This window comes from Cervus canadensis, chromosome 11 (assembly GCF_019320065.1).
Source record: "Cervus canadensis isolate Bull #8, Minnesota chromosome 11, ASM1932006v1, whole genome shotgun sequence".
NCBI classification, from domain to species: domain Eukaryota; kingdom Metazoa; phylum Chordata; class Mammalia; order Artiodactyla; family Cervidae; genus Cervus; species Cervus canadensis.
In genome coordinates, this window is record NC_057396.1 from 19,602,951 (window position 1) to 19,626,576 (window position 23,626).

A 23,626-nucleotide genomic window follows, 5' to 3' on the forward strand; every position below is an offset into this window, starting at 1 on the left:
AAGCCCCCAATTAGTGTTTTTCCTTGACATGTAGTGTTCTGTTTTCTCAGAGTAAGTAAAATAATCCAGTAGTATTTAGAAAAGATTAACAATAAAGAATCGGAGAAGGCAATGGCACCCCACTCCAGTACTCTTGCCTGGAAAATCCCATGGAAGGAGGAGTCTGGTAGGCTGCAGTCCATGGGGTTGCTAAGAGTCAGACACGACTGAGCGACTTCACTTTCATTTTTTACTTTCATGCATTGGTGAAGGAAATGGCAACCCACTCCAGTATTCTTGCCTGGAGAATCCCAGGGACGGGGGAGCCTGGTGGGCTGCCGTCTATGGGGTCGCACAGAGTCAGACACGACTGAAGTGACTTAGCAGCAACAATAAAGAGTAAGTGTCAAATAGACATATATAATGTGGAGGAGGGCATGGTAATCTACTCCAGTATTCTTCCCTGGAGAATCCCCATGGACAGAGGAACATGGAGGGCTACAGTCCATGGGGTCTCAAAGAGTGAGACACGACTGAGCGATTCAGCACAGACATATATAATAGCATTACAGCAAAGCTGAAGGTGGTAAATATAGTCACTGTTGATTCTGTTAACTAAATCAGTTTCTAAGAAGCTGACTAGTTATTAGATATTAGGATTATCCCATGTATATTTGTGTGTTTTGGATATTGGAAATGGATAAAAGCCAGCTGCGTTTCTTCCTAAAGGATTAAGACTAGAACTTTTCCTTCTCTTAGTTTATTTGTAGAAATTTTTGTATAGGAATAATTTTCTTCTTAGGGCATCATGTTCTATTCCCTGGTCTTTTATTAACATTCACTCATGATGAAATTTTTCCTGGTGGTCAGTTCTACTCCATCCTGTTCAGCAAATTTTTTTTTTTTTAATTAAAAAAAAGTTACAAAAATTTTTTTGGCTGGGCTGGGTTTTCATTGCCACGAGAAGGCTTTCTCTAATTGTGGTGAGCAGGGGCTACTCTCTTGTTGCGGTGCTTGGACTTCTCGCTGTGATGACCTCTCTTGTTGCAGAGCATGAGCTCTAGGTACATAAGCTTCAGTAGTTGCCCCTCGAGGGCTCTAGGGCATGGGCTCAGTCATTGTGGCCCATGGGATTCATTGCCCCAAAGGCATGTGGGATCTTCTCAGACCAGGGATCAAAGCCATGTCCTCTGAATTGGCAGGCCAATTCCTAACCATTGGATCACCAGGGAAGGTCAAGAGTTCTAAGTTTTGTTTTACTTTTCCCCGCCACAGCTTCCTGAGACATCATCGAATAAAATGATTTTTCTCTCAGCATAATTCTTATGTTAATTAGATGCAAAAGACTAAGAACATAGCAAACAAAACCCATAACTGAGTGAGCATCCAAATTCAGTGAATGTATAAGCCATATAAATAGGGAAGCAGTCTTTAATTTAGATTAGCCAATCTGTTGTTTTAGATTTTACTTGGGTGGAAGTGACTATTGTTAAGAACAGGTTTTTGTTGTTGTTTTGGATTTTTTTTTTCAGCCATGCCATATGCATTCAGGATCTTAGTTCCCCATACAGGGATTAACCTGTACCCTGCTGCATTGGGAGCACAGAGTCTAAACCACTGGGCCACCAGGGATGTCCCAAACAATTCTTGATATTAGTTTTTTATCTTGAAAAAGTACCTGGGAGGGACTTCCCTAGTGGTCCACTGGTTAAGAATCTGCCTGCAGGGGTCACAGGTTCAATCCCTGGTCTGGGAAGATTCTCACATGCTGAAGAGCAACTGAATGCAAGTGCCACAACTCCTGAGCTTGTGCCCTCGAACCCACCAGCCCCAACTACTGAGCCTGCGTGCCTTGAGACCATGCCCTGCAACAAGAGAAACCTCTCCGACGGGAAGCCTGTGCACCGTAGCTGGAGCATAACACCTGCTCACTGCAACTAGAGAAAGCCTGTGTACAGCAGTGAAGACCCTGTTCAGCCAAAAATAAATAACTAAAAATTTTAAAAGGTATCCAGGGAGTTTGGGAGAAATTCAGTCTCCTCTGAATGAAAAGGTAGATTTCAATAAAGCACACACTAAAATTTTAGTGGAAAAGTCTGGACTGAGGTCATTCTATGAAGATGAAAAGCCTCTAGCTTAATTTAAGTGTTAAGAAAGATGAGAAGATGTTCTATGTTTAGATATTGTTGAGGAATTAATTTTAGCTGTCTAGAAAGAAATCTTTCCCCTCTGCCCATGGTTTTTAACTTTGGAGGGTGGGTCAGAGTATCATTGGCACTATAAAAGCTTGAACTTTGAAGGATGTACCTGTAGGGACACTATTGAGGCACGAGGCTTTTGCTGCTGGGGGTGCAGCAGGCAGATGGGAATTTGGATTGTCAGAGTTGCTGTCATTCCATAAAACTGTTTGCTTGCCCGAGTGCCATTGTGTCCAAAGCTTGCTGGTGTTGAGTAATAATAACATGTGTTTGTTTCTACAGGTGGTTCTTCCTGCCCTCTCTCCCACCATGACCATGGGCACAGTTCAGAGATGGGAAAAAAAAGTGGGTGAGAAGCTGAATGAAGGAGATTTGCTGGCAGAGATAGAGACTGACAAGGCCACTATAGGTGAGATTTCTTCAGCTCTTAATGGTTGAGACTCTGAGTTTTCCAGTGAGGGAAGAGGATTGCCATCCTATCCTATAATGAGTGAGTGATAACATGAAAAATTTTAATTCTTGGTATTAATTTCCTGGAACAGAGTATTTTCATAAACAGAAGTGTCGCATAGTTGCATCTGTCCGTTCCATACTACACTCTCATTGAATCAAGCATGTATCAGCTTGGAGATAATTTTTAGGCCAGAGTTTGCTTATTAGCCTTACGTTACTGAGAAGCTGTATCCAAACTGACATTCTTCACACTGGGCAAGGAGAAAAAAAGAGGAAATAGAAAATAGCATCAAAGGCAGGAAAATCCTGAAGAAATTCAGATGACTTTGAGGGAAAACTTGAAAGTAGGGTTTAGATTGGTTTTGTATATGAGAATGACTGATGAAATGTATATATTACCTGTTCAGATACCATATCACATTTCCTTTTATTGACTAATTTTTTTTTATTATTTATTTTTATACTCAGAACAAAAAACCTGTAGACAATTAATATTTGCCATACTGTATCTGGATATCTGTAGATAAATATATATTTTTTCTGTCCAGTCCTCAAAGATGCAGTAGGAGCTTCTGGGCATCCTCTGCAGCGGTCTTTTTCAGATTTTGTTCTTCACACCCCATGATTCCTTGATGGCGCCTTGGGGTAAAGGAGACTTAGAGAGCCGGACTGTACTGTTCCTTGCTCCCCTCCTTCACTTATGACTCTGTTTGATCTTTTAGCATATTGTGCTTCCCCCCATAAAATTTTATTAGAGGAAAGCGTTCTTGTTTGTTTGTTTTTTGGCTGCCCGGGTCTTTGTTGCAGCGCTCAGGCTTGTTTCAGAGTATGGACTCTAGAGCTCACGGGCTCAGCAGTTGCAGTGGCAGGCTTAGTTGCTCTGTGGCATGTGGGATCTTAGTTCCCTGACTGGAGATTGAACCCATGCCCCCTGCTTTGGAAGACAGATTGTTAACCACTGGACCACCAGGGAAATCCCTATTCTGTTTGTTTAAAAGGTTGTTAAGAAGAAAGAAACAGAAAAGCCCTGGCAAAAATAGATCTGCTTTGCATTTTAACTTGATTACCAGTGTTGCTGTAGAGAGTGGTATTCTAGAAACTGGTCACTAGAGAAGTATTAACCTTGGTCAAACTCTAAACTCTGTAGTGGCCTTGGAGCCTTTTCTTTTCATATGTCTTGTATTGGATATTAATTCTCAGCTGGAAATAAAAGGATTCGTCAGAGATGTGTTCATCAGGGAGAGGCACAGCCCAGCAGGAAGCTAAGGTCTAGAAGGCAAAAGATGTTTTCTACAGTGGCTCCTTTTAGTTTTACTTTTGGAATCCTTCGTATTTGAGTTCCTTGTAAAAAAAAAAAAAAAAGCAGTAGCTGGAAATTCCCTGGTGTTCCAGTGGGTAGGACTTCAGGGTTTCCCTGCCGAGGGCCTGGGGGTCAATCCCTGGTGGGGAAACTGAGATCCCACAAGCTACATGGTGCAGCCAAAAAAAAGAAAAGCAGTAGCTGAGTAAAGCTGTCAACACCACTGACTCTCTAGTAATGCTGTATTTCTTCATGTTGAAATAGTTGGTGTAATACCAAGTGTGCCCTCTTCAGAAAAGTTCCAAAGATGCAGCACTATCAACTGTAGTAGCTCTTCTAATTTAACAACCATGTGGTTCTGTTCTTTAGCAGTACAGCTGATGCCATCTTGGGAGACTTGTGGGTCTGCATAGGGCTGCCCTTGGAGATGTTTTAAAGAAAACATTCAGAACTAACCACTGTGTAACCTCTTGGGGTTTTACTTAACAAATATTTATTAGTATTTACTTTGTGAAGTTGCTCAGTCATGTCTGACTGGTTGCGACCTCATGGACTGTAGCCTACCAGGCTCCTTTGTCCATGGGATTTTCCAGGCAAGAGTTCTGGAGTGGTTTGCCATTTCCTTCTCCAGGGGATCTTCCCATCCCAGGGATCGAACCCGGCTATCCCGCATTGTAGGCAGATGCTTTACTGTCTGAACCACCAGTAGGTACTATTTCCAGGTGCTTGGAAAATATTAATTCACTTAACTTTTGTAATAGCCCTGTGAGGTAGGTACTGTTGTTCCCATTTTGTAGGTAAAGAGGCTGAGACACAGGTTAAATAGCTCGCAAAAGGTTATATAGCTACTTTGAAGAACCTTTTACTTGAAAACTGTGCTTTGAATTTGGTAGGCTAGTAAAGGCCTTTAAGTTCCACAATGGTTTTTTCTTTCCATTTAAGGTTTTGAAGTACAGGAGGAAGGTTACCTCGCAAAAATCCTGATCCCAGAAGGCACACGCGATGTCCCTCTAGGAGCCCCGCTCTGTATCATTGTAGAGAGAGAGGCAGATATACCCGCGTTTGCTGACTACCGGCCCGCCGAAGTAACTGATTTAAAACCACCAGCACCACCACCTATCCCATCTCCGGTAGGTATGCTTCTAGAATTGAGGGAACGCTTACCTTATTCATCTCAAAATTAAGGGGTGATATTCTGGGTTCCTTCCAGTGCTAAGAGTCTGTGACTCAGGAAGGAGATAGTTAACATTCATGGCGATCTACAGGGTGCATAGGACGGCACTGTTCACATGCTGGTCAATAGTTTGATTCTTGTAATTTTTCTTTTCCCTGCTTTCTTGAGTCTTGTTGAGAACAAAGCTGAGGTGACTTGTTCTTTTTATGCTTTAGGTGTAGATACACATATGGAAGGTAATGCTTCATCACCCGTTTTCTATAGAATTTGTAGTTTTTGTCAGTCCTCTTGGTATTCACATATTATAGTAGGTGAAGGTTATATTTGTAACACATGGGAATCTTGACATAAATGGCTTATTTTGCGTAGAGTTTACTCTTTTGTTATATACTATATACCAGGGTTTCCCTCGTAGCTCAGTCAGTAAAGAATCGGCCTGCAATGCAAGAGACCTGGGTTCGATTCCTGGCTCAGAAAGATCCCCTGGAGAAGGAAATGGCAACCCATTTCAGTATTCTTGCCTGGAGAATCCCGTGGACAGAGGAGTCTGACAGGCTACAGTCCATGGGGTCTAAAGGGTCGGACACGACTTAGTGACTAAACCACCACCATATGCTATATACCTATAACATGAACTCATATGAATTCCGGGCAGAAATAACACTATAAGGCTTCTGCAGGTGTAGAATCATGTGAGTTTAGACTAGGTACACAGTTCTGTCAGAGAAAACTTTGATTTCTGACTTCCATACATTTATGGGGAGCTGGCAAGTAGTAGTATTGGCTTATTTTTTTAATGTGTTTTCAACATGGAGCCTTCCAGAATAATTTATTATTTTGGAAGTAGGTTAAGTAAAAACCATGTAGGTGATAGAATGAGAATAAAAAAGGGACAAGAAAATAGAGACAAGAGATTAAAGTGAAGAAAGGCTATAAGGATGTTATATACTGGTCACCAGAATTAAATTCAGTGCCTCTCTGTGTTAATCATGGAGTTAGAGAACTTGACTTTGTTCTCTCTTTGTTAAAATAATGTTATTGTATTCATATTGCTGTATTATGTTGGTTAAGCAAGAAAAATGAGCATTTGACCTTTGGAAAAAAGATGAAAGTTATATTATTAAAATAGGTTTGACTTAATAAACTATAAGCTCTTAGTCTTTCAGGTCAGTCTTTGCAGTGGTGAATTAACAATTTGTAACCTTTTTCAAAAGGCAGCCCCTGTTCCTCCAACGCCCCAACCTGTAGCCCCTCCACCTTCAGCCCCCCGGCCAGTTGCTCCAGCTGGACCAAAGGGAAGAGTGTTCGCTAGCCCACTTGCAAAGAAGTTGGCAGCAGAGAAAGGGATTGACCTTACACAAGTAAAAGGTATGTCTGTTTCTATGGAATGGAGTTTTACTAAAATTGAGTTTCCTCCTTATGACCAGAGAGTACAACTGCAACTATTAATATATAGAGCTGTCTTATCTGGGAAAGTAGGGAGAAGGATGAGGGAGGGAACTAGCAGAGTAGGAAAACTTATTGTGCTTTACTTGGTCTGTCTAAGATCTACCTGTATAATTTAGATAGCTTTTTTCATTTTCTATTAACGGGAACTGCTTAATTGTTGGTGAAAGTATGATGTGTTCAGCAAAGTTGGGTTATAGTACTTGATTATGTAATAAGAATTCTATATTAGTGCTAGGCTGAGTGAATGTAGCAATACTCAAAACATAACATGAAGTTGGGATGATTTGAAATGACTTAAAATAATAAAATTCATATAAAACTGAACTAACACCTATTGAGGGCAAAGGAAAATGTCTTACTCATCTTTTTCTTCCCAAAGAGAACGTGTAGCTTAGTGATAAGAGCATGGGCTCTTGAATCAGACCATCTAGGGTTTAATCCTGGCTTTATCACTTTCTATGTAATATGTCTTTTGATGAATTACTTTATCTGTTTTTCCATCTGTAAAACTGAGATAATAGTTTCCAATAAAATAAGTGAAGGGCTTAGAACAGTATCTAGAATATAGTAATACTCCATACATATTAATTTTGTTCACATTATTATTATTGGCTGGCATTTAAATGTTTTAAGCTAAAATTTAATGTAAGGTAATTAATATACTTTGGAAAGGGGTGGGAGGAATTACTATTCCTGGAGCTTGGTTCAATGGCTAGTACTCTGTGCCAGGCATTTAATTACCAGACTTAATTTGCATAACACTTGAATTTTGGATAGGAAAATAGACTCTTGAAAGATCTCTTATTCTGTTAAGCAATGAAGTTGCAATTCGAATCTAGATTTGTTTCATTTTAGAATCTGTATTTTTCCCATTACCCTATACTTCCTTCTGTTTTGATGTTCTGCCATCTTTAATTACTCGAAATAATGGCTACTTCTCCAGTTATCCAGCTATGAGCAAACATCATTCGTTATCACTGTCTGCAGCCTGTTTTTATGGTTTGAAAGCAAGCCAGTTCCCAAAAATACAGGGACAGAAGTTATCACTGTTTTACCTCAGAGAATTCTTGTAAAAAGACTCTTTTCCCCATTAATGTCATTTCACTAATACTTTGCCATTCTTTATGTATATATGATTAGGGATAGCAATTTAAGTTTGAAAACATTTTTAAGGGGAGGAAGGACTGGGTTAATAATTATATCTGAGGAATTTAAAGAAGTAAATGAGGACCATTTGTTGGATATTGAGTGATACTGGCTGCCTTAGGAAATATTTATGTGGAAAAAATCTCAGTATTCTTATGCAGTTAGAGTTAAGTGATTCATTTATTTAAACAGATATTCACTGAGTACTGTCTGTGCATCCAGCACTTGTTCATGGCACAGACAATAAAGAAGTGAATGGACGGGGATTATAGCATAGTAGTTTCGAGTGTTGGCTTTAGAGCTGGAATGCTTAGATTTAAGCCCCAGCTCTGGCGAACACTAGGTGTGTTCCCTTTGCCGTCTCAGTTTCTTTATTTGTATATAGAAATAAAACTTTATAGCTTGTTGGGATTAAATACGTTAATAACAGTGCCTGTATGTAGGAAGCAAATATAGGTAATTAGCTATGGTGATAATAATAGCTTATTAAATAATATGATTTGAATGCTAACAAATAAGTAAACCAAGTGTTACGCTAGTGAGTAACAAACAGGGTACCTCTGTGTCGTGGGTTTCCCAGGTGGCACAGTGGTAAAGAGTTTGCCTGCCAGTGTAGGAGACACGGATTCGATCCTTGGGTCAGGACGGTCCCCTGGAATAGGAAATGGCAGCCCACGCCAGGATTCTTGCCTGCACAGTTTCATGGACAGAGGATCCCGACAGTCCATGGGGTCGCAAGGAGTCAGACACGACTGAACGACTCAGCACAGCAGACGCATGCATGCATGACCACTTTTGGACGGGATGGTTGGGGAAGATCTTTTTGACGAGGTGAAATTTGATCTGATCTGAAAGATGAGGAGGAGTCAGCTATTAGCCAACCATGTGAAGAACTGCAGGAGAAGCATTCTGGGCAAAGACCAGCCTGAAGGGGAGAGAGCTTGGTGTGTCTGAGGCAAAGAAAGGAAGCCAGTGTTAATGGAGCATAGTGAGCAAAGTGGTAGGAAATGAGGGCAGAAAGAAACTCAGGGCTAAGAACATAAAAGACTTTACAGGTTATGATAGAGTTTGAATTTTATTTCAAGTAGAGCAGGAAGCCACTGAAAGATTAAAATGAAGACATGGCATAAAATCATTTATATTTTTAAAAGATTGTTTTGGCTGCTCTGTGCAAATGGATTAAATGAAAGCAAAAGTGTCTGTTAAGATGTTGTTGGAGTCGGTGGTTTACACAAAGGTGATGAGAATAGAAATGGAAAGAAATGGACAGCATCAACATACGTTTGTGGCAGAATCAACAGAACTTAGTCAAGGATTGGATATGAGGACTCAACAATAGCGACTTCAAAAGATATATGCAGTGACAGTTTAGACAGGATGAAAAGTGAAAAGTGAATGAAAAAGTGGAGATAGCATTGTCAACAATTTAGTCAAGAGCTTTTGCTGTGAAGGAAGGCACAGAAATAGAAATGTACCTTTCGGGAGGATATGGGCTCAAGAAAGGGCTTTAGAAAATGAGTGGTGGTAGAACAGGCCTAGTGTTGTTTCTCAGCTGTGGCACTGCTGACATTTTTGACCAGGTAATTCTTTGTTTGTGGGCTTCTCTGGTGGCAAACCACTTCAGTATTCTTGCTTTGAGAACTCCATGAACAGTATGAAAAGGCAAAAATATAGGACCCTGAAAGACGAACTCTCCGGGTCAGTAGGTGCCCAGTATGCTACTGGAGACCAGTGGAGACCTAACTCCAGAAAAAAGGAGGCGATAGAGCTAAAGCAAAAACAACACCCAGCTGTAGATGTGACAGGTGATGGAAGTAAAGTCCGATGCTATAAAGAGCAATATTGCATGGGAACCTGGAATATTAGGTCTGTGAATCAAGGCAAATTGGAAGTGGTCAAACAGGAGATGGCAAGCGTGAACACTGACATTTTAGGAATCAGCGAACTAAAATGGACTGGAATGGATAAATTTAACTCAGATGACCATTTTATTTACTACTGTGGGCAAGAATCCCTTAGAGGAGATGGAGTAGCCATCATAGTCAACAAAAGAGTTCAAAATGCAGTACTTGGGTGCAATCTCAAAAACAACAGAATGATCTCTGTTCATTTCCAAGGCAAACCATTCAATATCACAATATCCAAGTCTATGCCCCAACCAATAATACTGAAGAAGCTGCAGTTGAACGATTCTGTGAAGACCTACAAACCTTCTAGAACTAACACCCAAAAAAGATGTCCTTTTCTTTATAGGGGACTGGAATGCAAAAGTGGGAAGTCAAGAAATACCTGGAGTAACGGGAAAATTTGGCCTTGGAGTACGGAATGAAGCAGGGTAAAGGCTAATAAGAGTTTTGCCAAGAGAACGCACTGGTCATAGCAAACACCCTCTTGCAACAGCACAAGAGAAGACCCTACAAATCGATACCATCAGATGATCAATACCAAAATCAGATTGATTATATTCTTTGCAGCCAAAAATGGGGAAGCTCTATACAGTCAGGAAAAACAAGACCAGGAGCTGACTGTGGCTCAGATCATGAACTCCTTATTGTCAAATTCAGACTTAAATTGAAGAAAGTAGGGAAAACCACTAGACCATTCAGGTATGACCTAAATCAAATCCCTTATGCCTATACAGTGGAAGTGACAAATAGATTCAAGAGATTAGATCTGATAGAGTGCCTGAGGAACTATAGATGGAGGTTTGTGACATTGTACAGGAGGCAGTGATCAAGACCATCCCCAAGAAAAAGAAATGCAAAAAGGCAAAATAGTTCTCTGAGGAGGCCTTACAAACAGCTATGATAAGAAGAGAAGTGAAAAGCAAAGAAGAAAAGGAAAGATATACCCATCTGAATGTAGAGTTCCAAAGAATAGCAAGGAGAGATAAGAAAGCCTTCCTCAGTGATGAGTGCAGAGAAATAGAGGAAAACAATAGAATGGGAAAGACCAGAGATCTCTTCAAGAAAATGAGAGATACCGAGGGAACTTTTCATGCAGCGATGGGCACAATAGAGGACAGAAATGGTGTGGACCTAACAGAAGCGGAAGATATTAAGAAGAGGTGGCAAGAATACACAGAACCATACAAAAAAGATCTTCATGACCCAGATAACCATGATGGTATGATCACTCACCTAGAGCCAGACATCCTGGAATGTGAAGTCAAGTGGGCCTTAGGAAGTATCACTATGAACAAAGCTAGTGGAGGTGATGGAATTCCAGTTGAGCTATTTCAAATCCTAAAAGATGATGTCGTGAGAGTGCTGCACTCAATAGGCCAGCAAATTTGGAAAACTCAGCAGTGGCCACAGGACTGGAAAAGGTAATTTTCATTCCAATCCCAAAGAAAGGCAATCCCAAAGAATGCTCAAACTACCACATGATTGCACTCATCTCACAGACTAGTAAAGTAATGTTCAAAATTCTCCAAGCCAGGCTTCAACAGTAGTTGAACCATGAACTTCCAGATGTTCAAGCTGGATTTAGAAAAGGTAGAGGAACCAGAGATCAAATTGCCAACATCCGCTGGATCACAGAAAAAGCAAGAGAGTTCCAGAAAAACATCTACTTCTGCTTTATTGACTATGCAAAGCCTTTGACTGTGGATCACAACAAACTGTGGAAAATTCTGAAAGAGGTGGGAATAGCAGACAAACTTACTTGCCTCCTGAGAAATCTGTATGCAGGTCAGGAAGCAACAGTTAGAACTGGACATGGATCAACAGACTGGTTCCATATCGGGAAAGGAGTACGTCAGGGCTGTATATTGTCACCCTGCTTATTTAATTTGTATGCAGAGTACATCATGCGAAATGCTGGACTGGACAAGCTGGAATCAACATTGCTGGGAGAAATATCAATAACCTCAGATGTGCAGATGACACTACCCTTAGGGCAGAAAGTGAAGAACTAAAGAACCTCTTGATGAAAGTGAAAGAGGAGAGTGAAAAACTTGGCTTAAAATTCAACATTCAGAAAACTAAGATCATGGCATCTGGTCCCATCACTTCATGGCAAATAGATGGGGAAACAGTGACAGACTTTATTTTTGGGGGCTCCAAAATCACTGCAGGTGGTGACTGCAGCCATGAAATTAAAAAACGCTTGCTTCTTAGAAGAAAAGTTACGACCAACGTAGACAGCTTATTAAAAAGCAGAGACAGTACCTTGCCAAGACAGGTTCATCTAATCAAAGCTATGGTTTTTCCAGTAGTCATGTATGGATGTGAGAGTTGCACTACAAAGAAAGCTGAGCACAGAAGAATTGATGCTTTTGAACTGTGGTGTTGGAGAAGACTCTTGAGAGTCCCTTGAACTGCAAGGAGACCCAACCAGTCCATCCTAAAGGAAATCAGTCCTGAATATTCATTGGAAGGACTGAACGCTGAAGCTGAAACTCCAATACTTTGGCCACCTGATGCGAAGAACTGACTCATTGGAAAAGATCCTGATTCTGGGAAAGATTGAAGGCAGGAGGAGAAGGGAACGACAGAGGATGAGATGGTTGGATGGCATCACCGACTCAATGAACATGAGTTTGAGTAAACTCTGGGAGTTGGTGATGGACAGGGAGGCCTGGTGTGCTGTGGTCCATGGGTTCGCAAAGAGTTGTACATGACTGAGTAACTGAATGGAACTGGTGACTCAGTGGTAAAGTATTCACCTGCCAATGCAGGAGACACGGTTGCAACCCCTGGGTCGGGAAGATCCTCTGGAGAAGGAAATGACAATACACTCTAGTATTCTTACCTGCGAAATCCTATGGAGAGAAGAGCCTGGTGTGCTGCAGTTCATGGGGTAGCAAAAGAGTTAGACATGACTTAGTGACTAAATAACAGTTCTTCTTGGTGGAGTGAGGGTGGGGTTCCTCTGCATTGTAGCATGTTTAGTAGCATCCTTAGCTCTTAATCGCTACAGGGTAGTAGCATCCCCCACTTGTAACAACTAAAAAACATTTCAAACATTGCCAGATGCCCCCCCTGGCCAAACTGCAAAATTGCCTTGTTGAGAACCAGTGGTCTAATAGAAAGGGATAAATTGATGATGCAGAATAATTTGGCAAGGAATAAAGTTCTGAGAACGCAAAAGGGGATGAAATTGCTCTTGGATAGGTATTAGGACAGTCTGTCTGTTTTTATAGGAGGGAAGAGAATATGGGGTGGTTTTACAGGTTTGGTGGCAACAGATGAGGATGAACCTGTCTGGTTGCTGCTGTTTGTTCAGTAAAATATAAAGTGAGCGAGGAGTTCCCTGGTGGTTTAGTGGCTAGGACTTGGTGCTTTCAGTACTGTGGCCCGAGTTCAATCCCTGGTTGGGGAACAGATCCTGCAAGCTGCTCAGCATGGCCAAAAAAGTATAAAGTGAGGCGACGTGCTGTAGAGTTAGTGTGGGAAGGTTTGAGGTTAGAGAGACTGTGAAATACTGTTCTCAGAGATTGTGAAAGTGACTTCAGGAGAAACAATTTATCTTCTGGGTAGTTTTGTGAGTCTGTTTTAGATTTATGTCTCTGATTTATAGTGCGGTCAGTCAGCTAGGTGTGTACTTCCTTCTCCCAGCAATGTTAAACTACTCTGGTGCTGGCACTGAGAAGGCCTGTGTTATAGAGCTTGCCCGGACAGTGATGGTAACAATGATCCGTAGAGCGTAGCCTGGGTAAGGAGGACGTGAAGACAGGAGGCTGACAACAGATGATGAGAGTGGAGGAGTCAGTCTTGATGAAGTGGAAGAAATTTTGCCGTGGGTGGAAGGAATGGTTTAAAATAAGTGAGCTGAGAGGATCAGCAGTTAGTGTTTTCTGACAACAACTCTAACATGTAATGATATTTTTCCAGACCATCAGTCAGTTCTGTGACACCACCCGGATAACCAACAGTTCAATCCTGTTCTGACACTAACTCTCCAGAGTTAGCATCAGACTCCACAGGTTTAAGGGTCCAGTCCCACAAGTCTGCCCTCATTTCAGGGGGCAGTTGTGAGTCCTGGGGACCACCCATATTTGTTTTCCATGGGCTATAAACCAGAAGTGCCTAAGACCCCCTTCCTCAGGTTTGATAATCATTAGAATGATTCACAGAACTAAAGCAAAGCACTTTACTGTTGCCTATTTATTGTAAAAGATACAATTCAGGAACAGTCAAATGGAAGAGATGCATAAGAGAGTATGGGTGCTCTGGTGGGAGCACCAACTCCTTGGCACGTTAATATGTGCACCAACCCAGAAGCCTTCCAGGTCTGGTTCAGGAGTTTTTATTTTTATAGGGGCGTGGTTGCCCCTTTATAGGCATGGTTGATTGAACCATTGTATGTGTGTGCTCAGTTGCTCAGTCATGTCCGACTCTTTGAGCCCGCCAGGCTCTTCTGTCCATGATATTTTCCAGGCAGGAATACTGGAGTGGGTTGCCATTTCCTTCTCCAGGGGATCTTCCTGACCTAGGGATTGAACCTACATCTCTTGCATCTCCCTCATTAGCAGGCGGATTCTTTACCACTGCACCACCTGGAAAGCCGGATTGTATCATTGGCCATTGGTTATTGCACTCAATCTCCAATCCTCACCTCTACCCCCTTCCCAAGGGACAGGTTGCTCACTAAATTTGACCAAAATGTGATCATTTTGGGAGAAGCTGTTTTGAAAGCCTAAACCCTGATGTTCAGAGTTTGATTTGTCTCAGAGCTACCCACATTATGGTTTATATTTCTTTGATGCAGAGCATTTTCACGTCACTGTCCCATTTTATCTTCATGACAGACCCATCAGCAGGGTCTGGTATGATAATCTATCCTACAGATGAGACTAAAGAGCAGATGAGATTAAGTGACTGTAGTCATCTGTCTAGTTTATATTTGACAGCAGCCCTACATTTTTCACTCCTAGTCTAGTGTTCTTCCCTTTATACTATACTGCCTTATGATGATCTGTTATGCCTTCCTAGGGAGATAAGCAAAAGAATCTCAAAGATTTCTACCAACTCCTTAGAGGGAGTTCTTATGGGTGGCTGAAGATTAGCATAAGACAGGTGGTCCTGCAGTTTCCTCATCTTGAGGAACGACAGGGCTGAGATTAGCCTTGGCTGCAAGGACGGCTATGGTTTCTGTCCTTTGTGAGGAGGGGATCTGATAGGTGTGCTGCCACCTCTGTTCTAGCTCCTGGTATGGATACACAGTCTTAGCCAACCAGTTTTCATAATGAAGGAGAGGACTTGGGGTGAACTGTCTTCTTTGGAGGAAGATGAATCAGTTTGACCAAATTTTTTTAGAAGTGGGCAAGGGTAAAGGGTATTTTAATACTGAATTTCCTTAGAATTAAGATCCAGAATTCTCTACTTAGGTGTAATGTTAAACCTAAGAGGCCATGAATGGGAGGAGGAAACAAACTGAATGAAAGTAAAACTAAGCCTGTTGAGGGAACTTTGAAGATCTTTTCTCATGTGCAACATGATGGCTATTTCCTTCATAATCTCTAACACAAGCCAGTATAGAACCTTGGCTGCTATGAGAAAGTTGTGAATGATGGAGACCACATATGGATTGAATGATTCTAAAAGATGAGATCATTGCATCTGAAAGTTATTCATGCTATTTCACAGTAAAAAAAAATTATCTGGTTTGTTCAAAATAATTGTTACCATGTCTGTAGAAAGATAATTCTTTAACATGAAGTAAATGTAGAACCCAAATGAGATCTTTTCAGAGTTAAGAAAGGGTGTTTTGGAGCTAACCAAGAGGAGGTGACTGAAGCTGGTATTTTTTAGAGAAATGTTTAAGGGGCATGATTGAGGCAGTGGCCCCTTCAGAGGGTCTGTGGTAGAGAACCTCTAGGAACTTGTGCTTCTGGATCACAGTGCTGATCTCCTTGAGGAATCTGCGGTTCACTCTCCCATACATGGTATTTCTGTGTCTCCTCCAGGGACAGGACCAGATGGCAGAATCATCAAGAAGGACATTGACTCCTTTGTGCCTACTAAAGCTGCTCCTGTGAGTTCTATTTGGCTTTTTAAATTCTGGTTGCAGTTTTGTCTGCAGAGTGCTTTGTCCAGCCTGTTAGACCCTTGCATACAATGAGTGAAATAGCTTAATCAGTGCTGTGTTTTTTTTGTCTGATTTTACTGGCTGACAGTATATAAGTGTGAATGTGTTGTTATTCATATACAAAAGCAAAGATGCGACGGTGATGGTTTAGTTGTTAAGTCATGTCCGACTCTTGCGATCCCATGGACTGTAGCCTGCCAGGCTCCTCTGTCCATGGGATTCTCCAGGCTAGGATACTGGAGTGGGTTGCCATTTCCTTCTCCAGAGGATCTTCCCGACCCAGGAATTTAACCCTGGTCTCCTGCATTGCAGGCAGATTCTTTACCAACTGAGCTATGGGGGAAGTCCCAAAGATGCTATACTACATCGAAATCCTTCCAAGTTGTTTTTGTTTTTTGAGTAGAGATACTAAAGTTTTCCTAACATATTATCTCACTCAGACACTACTTTTAAAAGCATGCTTGACTTGGGTTTGAGTTTTATGTGGTTAATTAGTCCAAAGAGGGATTAAATCCACATCGTCAACTCTGATCAGCAAAGGTGCTAAGATAATCAGCTATAAGTAAGGATAATGATTTAGTTATTTAGATGTTTGGTTTAAAATGAAATATTTGTCACTATTTTTTATTGACACTATCCAGGAAAATACAATACCTTCTTTGTATTTATCTCAGTCTTTTCAATTTAAGAATGCTTTGATTGTTTTTCTTGAGGAAAATATTGCAAAAACAAAATTGTGATATAAACTAGTCATAGAAAAATGACACTTAAAATATGATTACCCAATTCCAAGTATGAAAATTAAAAACAACTCTTAAACAAGCACAGTCCAGATCTGAATCCCTTTTGCTCCCTTGGAATAGAAGTAGTTATTTTTCTGTAAGCTCTTTAATTTTTACTTTGCCATCTGTAAAAGAATCACTAACAGTAGTTCACAGTTGCTGATGCTAAGACTAAGCCACAGTTCCTAAGAACTTTCTTACCTCTCTCTAGACTCCAGCAGCCGCTGTGCCTCCTCCAAGTCCAGGAGTGACTCCAGTTCCTACAGGCGTCTTCACAGATATCCCAATCAGCAACATTCGCCGAGTAAGAGTAGTACCATAACTCCAGAACTCAAGCTGTTGGGGACATCTTTACTCTGATTGTTCAGTTGCATCCATAGTTTAAAACACTAAGAAGAAGGAAAAAAAAAAATAAGAGGAGACTTTTTAAAATTGTGGATCTTCGATGATTCATTTAGTAGATGTTTGGTTTGGCCAGTTGAATTCTTAGAATACACAAACACTGTGTTCTGATTAAATACTACTACAAGGGGCTAAACTGTGCTCCAGTCCTACATCTTTCAGTTCTAATAATACATAATACATCGGGTAGGCATCACCAGGGAGCAGGGTAAAGGGGCAAACAGAGTGCTGAATAGATAACATCTCATCTCAACTCAAGATAATTGATTTTTTATTCTCTTTTGATTTCAGGTCATTGCACAGCGGTTAATGCAATCTAAACAAACCATACCTCATTATTACCTTTCTATTGATGTAAATATGGGAGAAGTTTTGTTGGTACGAAAAGAACTTAATAAGGTAAAAGGTCTGGAAATTCAGCCTCTATAAATTCTAAAAATCTTGTTTTCCTTCACTGAATATTTACATTTTTGTTCCTGTATTGTATTTTGTTATAAATGCCAGTTGATGATGGAAAGTGGATGTCATCTTAATTTTAACTTGCAGAAAATATCCTGGAGAATTTTCTTTCTTTCTTTTTTTTTTAATTTTAATTTTTTTTTCCTTTATTTTTTATTAGTTGGAGGCTAATTGGTTTTTCCCATACATTGACATGAATCAGCCATGGATTAACATGTGTTCCCCATCCTGAATCCCCCTCCCACCTCCTTCCCCATCTCATCCCTCTGGTCATCCCAGTGCACCAGCCCTGAGCACTTGTCTCATGCATCCAACCTAGGCTGGTGATCTGTTTCACACTTGATAGTATACATGTTTCAATGCTATTTTCTCAGATCATCCCACCCTTGCCTTCTCCCATAGAGTCCAAAAGTCTGTTCTATACATCTGTCTCTCTTTTTCTGTCTTGCATATAGGGTTATTGTTAACCATCTTTCTAAATTCCATATGTATGCGTTAGTATACTGTATTGGTGTTTATCTTTCTGGCTTACTTCACTGTATAATGGACTCCAGTTTCATCCATCTCATTAGAACTGATTCAAATGTATTCTTTTTAATGGCTGAGTAATATTCCATGGTGTATGTGTACCACAGCTTCCTTATCCATTCGTCTGCTGATGGGCATCTAGGTTGCTTCCATGTCCTGGCTATTATAAACAGTGCTGTGATGAACATTGGGGTACACGTGTCTCTTTCAGTTCTGGTTTCCTCAGTGTGTATGCCCAGCAGCGGGATTGCTGGGTCATACGGCAGTTCTATTTCCAGTTTTTTAAGGAATCTCTACACTGTTCTCCATAGTGGCTGTACTAGTTTGCATTCCCACCAACAGTGTAAGAGGGTTCCCTTTTCTCCACACCCTCTCCAGCATTTATTGCTTGTAGACTTTTGGATAGCAGCCATCCTGACTGGCGTGTAATGGTACCTCACTGTGGTTTTGATTTGCATTTCTCTGATAATGAGTGATGTTGAGCATCTTTTCATGTGTTTGTTAGCCATCTGTATGTCTTCTTTGGAGCAATGTCTGTTTAGTTCTTTGGCCCATTTTTTGATTGGGTCATTTATTTTTCTGGAATTGAGCTGCAGGTGTTGCTTGTTTATTTTTGAGATTAATCCTTTGTTGCTTCATTTGCTATTATTTTCTCCCATTCTGAAGGCTATCTTTTCACCTTGCTTATAGTTTCCTTTGTTGTGCAAAAGCTTTTACATTTAATTAGGTCCTATTTGTTTATTTTTTATTTTCCAATATTCTGGGAGGTGGGTCATAGAGAATCTTGCTGTGATTTATGTCAGAGAGTGTTTTGCCTATGTCCTCCTCTAGAAGTTTTACACTTGATCTTAGCCAAAAGGCCGAGAAGCAATCCTCTAGGAGTTTTATAGTTTCTGGTCTTACATTTAGATCTTTAATCCATTTTGAGTTTGTTTTTGTGTATGGTGTTAGAGAGTGTTCTAGTTTCATTCTTTTGCACGTGGTTGACGAGTTTTCCCAGCACCACTTGCTTAAAGAGGTTGTCTTTTTTCCATTGTATATTCTTGGCTTCTTTGTCAAAGATAAGGTGTCCATAGGTACCTGGATTTATCTCTGGGCTTTCTATTTTGTTCCATTGATCTATATTTCTGTCTTTCTGCCAGTACCATACTGTCTTGATGACTGTGGCTTTGTAGTAGAGCCTGAAGTCTGGCAGTTTGATTCCTCCAGTTCCATTCTTCTTTCTCAAGATTGCTTTGGCTATTCAAGGTTTTTTGTATTTCCATACAAATTATGAAATTATTTGCTCTAGTTCTGTGAAAAATACCGTTGGTAGCCTGATAGGGATTGCATTGAATCTATAGATTGCTTTGGGTAGTATGCTCATTTTCACAGTATTGATTCTTCCAATCCATGAACACGATATGTTTCTCCATCTATTTGTGTCCTCTTTGATTTCTTTCATCAGTGTTTTATAGTTTTCTATATATAGTTTCTATATATAGGTTTTTGTTTCCTTAGGTAGATATACTCCTAAGTATTTTATTCTTTTTGTTGCAATGGTGAGTGGTATTGTTTCCTTAATTTCTCTTTCTGTTTCCTCATTGTTAGTGTACAGGAATGCAAAGGATTTCTGTGTGTTAATTTTATATCCTGCAACTTTACTGTATTCATTGATTAGCTCTAGTAATTTTCTGGTAGAGTCTTTAGGGTTTTCTCCGTAGAGGATCATGTCATCTGCAAACTCTGGAGAATTTTCATTTTCTAACCCTTGATTAAAGCTTATCATTAAAGTCGACTTTGCCATGGATCCATTTTAGCCTAACATAGTCACTGGGATTCTATGAGACTACTTGAGTCTCTTCAGGTAGGTAAGAAGCAGTGTGTTTGCTTTGTCTTCATACCTACTTAGTGCTTAGTTATTTTGTAACTTATGGAGGAAATTTAACAGGTGTATGGTCTACATTAGAAAAGATGAAAAAGAAAGAACTTTTGGTTTCTTTTCATCCTTTCTACCCCAGGACATTTGTATATCCATCCCCTCCCACCTCCTCAAGATTATATAGTTTTAGTCTTCGAGAAGAGAATTTAAGAAACTATAATGGTTTCTTTACTTTGCAGATGTTAGAAGGAAAAAGCAAAATTTCCGTCAATGACTTCATTATAAAAGCTTCAGCTTTGGCATGTTTAAAAGTTCCTGAAGCAAATTCTTCTTGGCTGGACACAGTTATAAGACAGTAAGTATAACCCTTTTAGGGAAGTTGTGTTCTGTATCTATACATCCATCTATTTATCTATCTATCTATCTATCTATCCATCCATCCAGCAGCAGTTTTTTGTGTGTGTTGTCTAATGTATAAGTAGGAGTGTAGGGAGTAAGAAGAAACAGAATACGGAGTGGGAGATGACTTCCATGGGCAAAACAATTTGAAAACAACATAAAATTATTTCTGAGACCATGCTAAATTTAATCAGTAAAGACTACAGATGCTTAAGAGTTCAGGGAAGGGAGAGAAGTGTACAGATATGTATAATTAAGTTGATAATGACTCTCACAAGGCAGGATTGAAATGGTTTTGTTCACCAATTAGTTCTGCTAAACTTTAGTGGTGACAAAATTGAAAACAAAACCAAAAAGCAGTATTTGTTAATATTAGGGTATCATGTGACTGGCATGGTGCTTAGTGTCTTTCGCATGTTGTCCCATTTAATTCTTAGGACCACCTTGTGAGGTAGGTGCTTTTACTCCTATTTTTCAGATGAAGAAACTGAGGCTCAGTAAGATGAATTTCTCCCTGAGTTCATATGTTAGTAAGCAGCAGAACTGGGATTGGAACCAGGATTCTGACTCAGTCTAGCCTTTTTCTACTATGTAGATGGTTTTATATTATTAATTTTTGTTACAATAATAGTATATACTTTATAATATTAATTCGTGGCTTATGGTGACCTGCTCAGCCTTTATCTGAGGTCCACTCCCAAGAGGCAAACACAGCCTTTAAACTATTATTTCTTTTGGTATTTACTTTCATGTTTCTTTGGGCTTCCCTGGTGGCTCAGTTGGTAAAGAATCTGCCTGCAATGCAGGAGACCCAGGTTCGATCCCTGGGTCAGGAAGATCCCCTGGAGAAGGAGATGGCTACCCACTCCAGTATTCTTGCCTGGAGAATTCCATGAACAGAGGAACCTGGTGGGCTAAAGTCCACGGGGTCACAAAGAATTAGAAATGACTGAGTGACTAATTTCACTTTTCATATCTCTTTTTTTTTTTTGATGTGTTCACTTACTTTAATAACACTATGTTTATAGTGTTATCACTATGGAATGTGAATTCAGGTTCAAGAGAATTTCATCAGTGCAGCAGAACAAAGTTTGTGGTATACGAAAGTTTGCATACTGTCTGACCAAACCAGCTGGCTCATAAATCACTTCCATTATAGGCAATTCATTTAATTTATGATTCTTTTAGAGAAAATGAACATACTACACACATTTAAAAAGTGTTTTTCATTTACCTTTGCATTAGCACTTAAAATGCACATTTCTATTTCAAAATAACACTTAAAATTATTCTAATATAACAGCAGCAAAATATAATTTTGCAATTACAAAAGAGCTAAAAGGGATCTACAATTAAGTTATTCTCATGTTTACAACTATGATTCTAAAGTAAGTTATACTTCAAAGTGGCTCTGTTACCAGCTTTTTGAGGTTTGGTTTAAAAACACACACAGACTTTCAGGGAGGTTTATAATGTTGTATTCCATGCACTGTTCTGAAAGGGTTCCTCAAAAGCCAAGTGAAGTGAAGTCGCTCAGTCATGTCCAACTCTTTGAGACCCCATGGACTGTAACCCACCAGGCTTCTCCATCTATGGGATTTTCTAGGCAAGAGTACTGAAGTGGGTTGCCATTTCCTTCTCCAGGGGATCTTCCCGACCCAGGGATCGAACCTGGATCCCTTAAAACAGTACTTAGTCCACAAGGCAGTCAGAGAGTTAAACTAAATGGGGTAAATAGGATTCCTATATTACATCAAAAGCATATGATTATTCTGCAGCCACTGGGAGCATTTTCAGGATTGGCATGTTGTCCTCTTTAGAACTAATTTCATCAGAAGGGTTTGAGAAGGTGGACAGGTAACACTATCAAGTATATTTAAAAGTGACATGTTTCTTTTATGTTAATCTGACTCCCCTGAGTGACCTAGCTAGTGAACTAGTCACCAGTAACTTGGTCACCAGGCAAATCAAGCCTGTAAGAAAGGAAGCCAGTATTGAAATTACCGTGTTCTTGTCTGACCCAAACAGTTTATTTTCATCATAAACATATAACCTCAATATGAGATGTCTAACTAAAGCAAGCACCACCAAGGCCAAGATGGCATCTCCTCTTGTAAGGTTTAGGTTTTGCCCAGAATTCTTGATACAGGGAATCGCCCATATCAAGAGTCACTGCTCCCACAACAAAGCCTTGGGCTGCCACACGCATGTGGGTCAGGTGAACAGACGTTTTAGTATTTCTCCTGCTCTTCCATCTATGTAATCCATAGGCAATGATTTCTGCAAAACGTGCCATTCCAGTGGGGACAAATGGTGCCTCTCTAGGTTTTCAGATAAGTTTAGATTCCTGATCTTAATCACATGAAGAAAGAGAAGTGTGTCACTTGACATAGTGGTTGAAGAATCTTTAGACAACTACAGGACGTTTCAGGTTCCTCCCGGCTTCTGACCTGGCTCCCGCATCTGCCATCTACCTTCATATTTCTAAATAACATTTTTTGTTGCCTTTTTCTCAGTTTTTCATTTCATTTATTTATCACCTTTCTGTTAAAGAAGGTTAAAATTTAGCTTTTTTGTACCCTCTCTACAAACACATACACACAACCCATCATCCGACCAGATTGATTATAGTACAGATTTTTAAATTGCTTATCATCATTTCTTTCTGAAGTTTCTTTCAGAAAAAAAAAAAGTTTCAATTTCTATCTGAAACTCCCCAAGAAAACTAAACATGTTTCCCAAGACTGAAAAATAGTTTACTGATCCTGATTTTCGTCTTGGTCACCCTGCTATTAGAGAACATCTGAGGGTCTTACTATTCTTTAGAGACTATATTAGTTTTCTAAGGTTGCCAGTACAAATTACCACAAAATTTGTGGCTTAACAAAAATTTACTCCCTCCTAGTTCTGAAGGTTAGACGTGTGAAATTAAGGTGTCAGCAGGACCTACTCCCTGCACAGGCTCTTGGGTGAACTCTTGCTTGCTCTCTCCAGCTCTGGCGGCTTCAGCATTCCTTGGCTTGGGGCTGCTCAGCTCCAGCTTCACATGGCCTTCATGTGTCCTTGTCTTCCCTTCTGTCTCTTAGAAGGACAGTTGGCATTGGATTTAGGGCCCACCCAGATAACCCAGGGTGAACTCATCTCAAAGGTGTGATTATATCAGTGAAGACCTTTTTACTAAATATGGTCACATCAATAGACTCTGGGATTAAGACATAGACATAGCTTTGAGAGCATGGTTATGAACATTTGAGGACAATTCTTTGTACTGATATATGTCTTCATTTCTTTTGGGTAGACTCCTTGGAGTGGAACTGCTGGATTGTAGGGTAAATTTATGTTTAACCTTTTAAGAATATCTGAAGGAAACACTACTTAGATGAAAGGATGGTGGTTGCAGCTCAGGTTCTGTGAATTATTTATTAATCCTTACCAAATGCCCTTCATTTATGTGTTCATACA

The 23,626-nt window shown here is 40.1% G+C and overlaps 1 protein-coding gene and 1 pseudogene across 1 annotated transcript in view; one reads left to right on the forward strand and one right to left on the reverse strand.

Annotated features, from left to right (window-relative positions):
• The window catches only part of DLAT (dihydrolipoamide S-acetyltransferase), a 32,670-nt gene that overhangs the window by 2,673 nt on the left and 6,371 nt on the right, over positions 1 to 23,626 (forward strand). The window contains exons 5-11 of the mRNA XM_043481486.1: positions 2,460 to 2,586; positions 4,873 to 5,060; positions 6,319 to 6,472; positions 15,612 to 15,679; positions 16,727 to 16,819; positions 17,209 to 17,316; positions 20,005 to 20,120. Coding sequence (XP_043337421.1) covers positions 2,460 to 2,586; positions 4,873 to 5,060; positions 6,319 to 6,472; positions 15,612 to 15,679; positions 16,727 to 16,819; positions 17,209 to 17,316; positions 20,005 to 20,120 — 854 coding nt within the window. The remainder of the gene's footprint in view (positions 1 to 2,459; positions 2,587 to 4,872; positions 5,061 to 6,318; positions 6,473 to 15,611; positions 15,680 to 16,726; positions 16,820 to 17,208; positions 17,317 to 20,004; positions 20,121 to 23,626) is intronic.
• Positions 22,233 to 22,555, reverse strand: LOC122449946 (annotated as a pseudogene).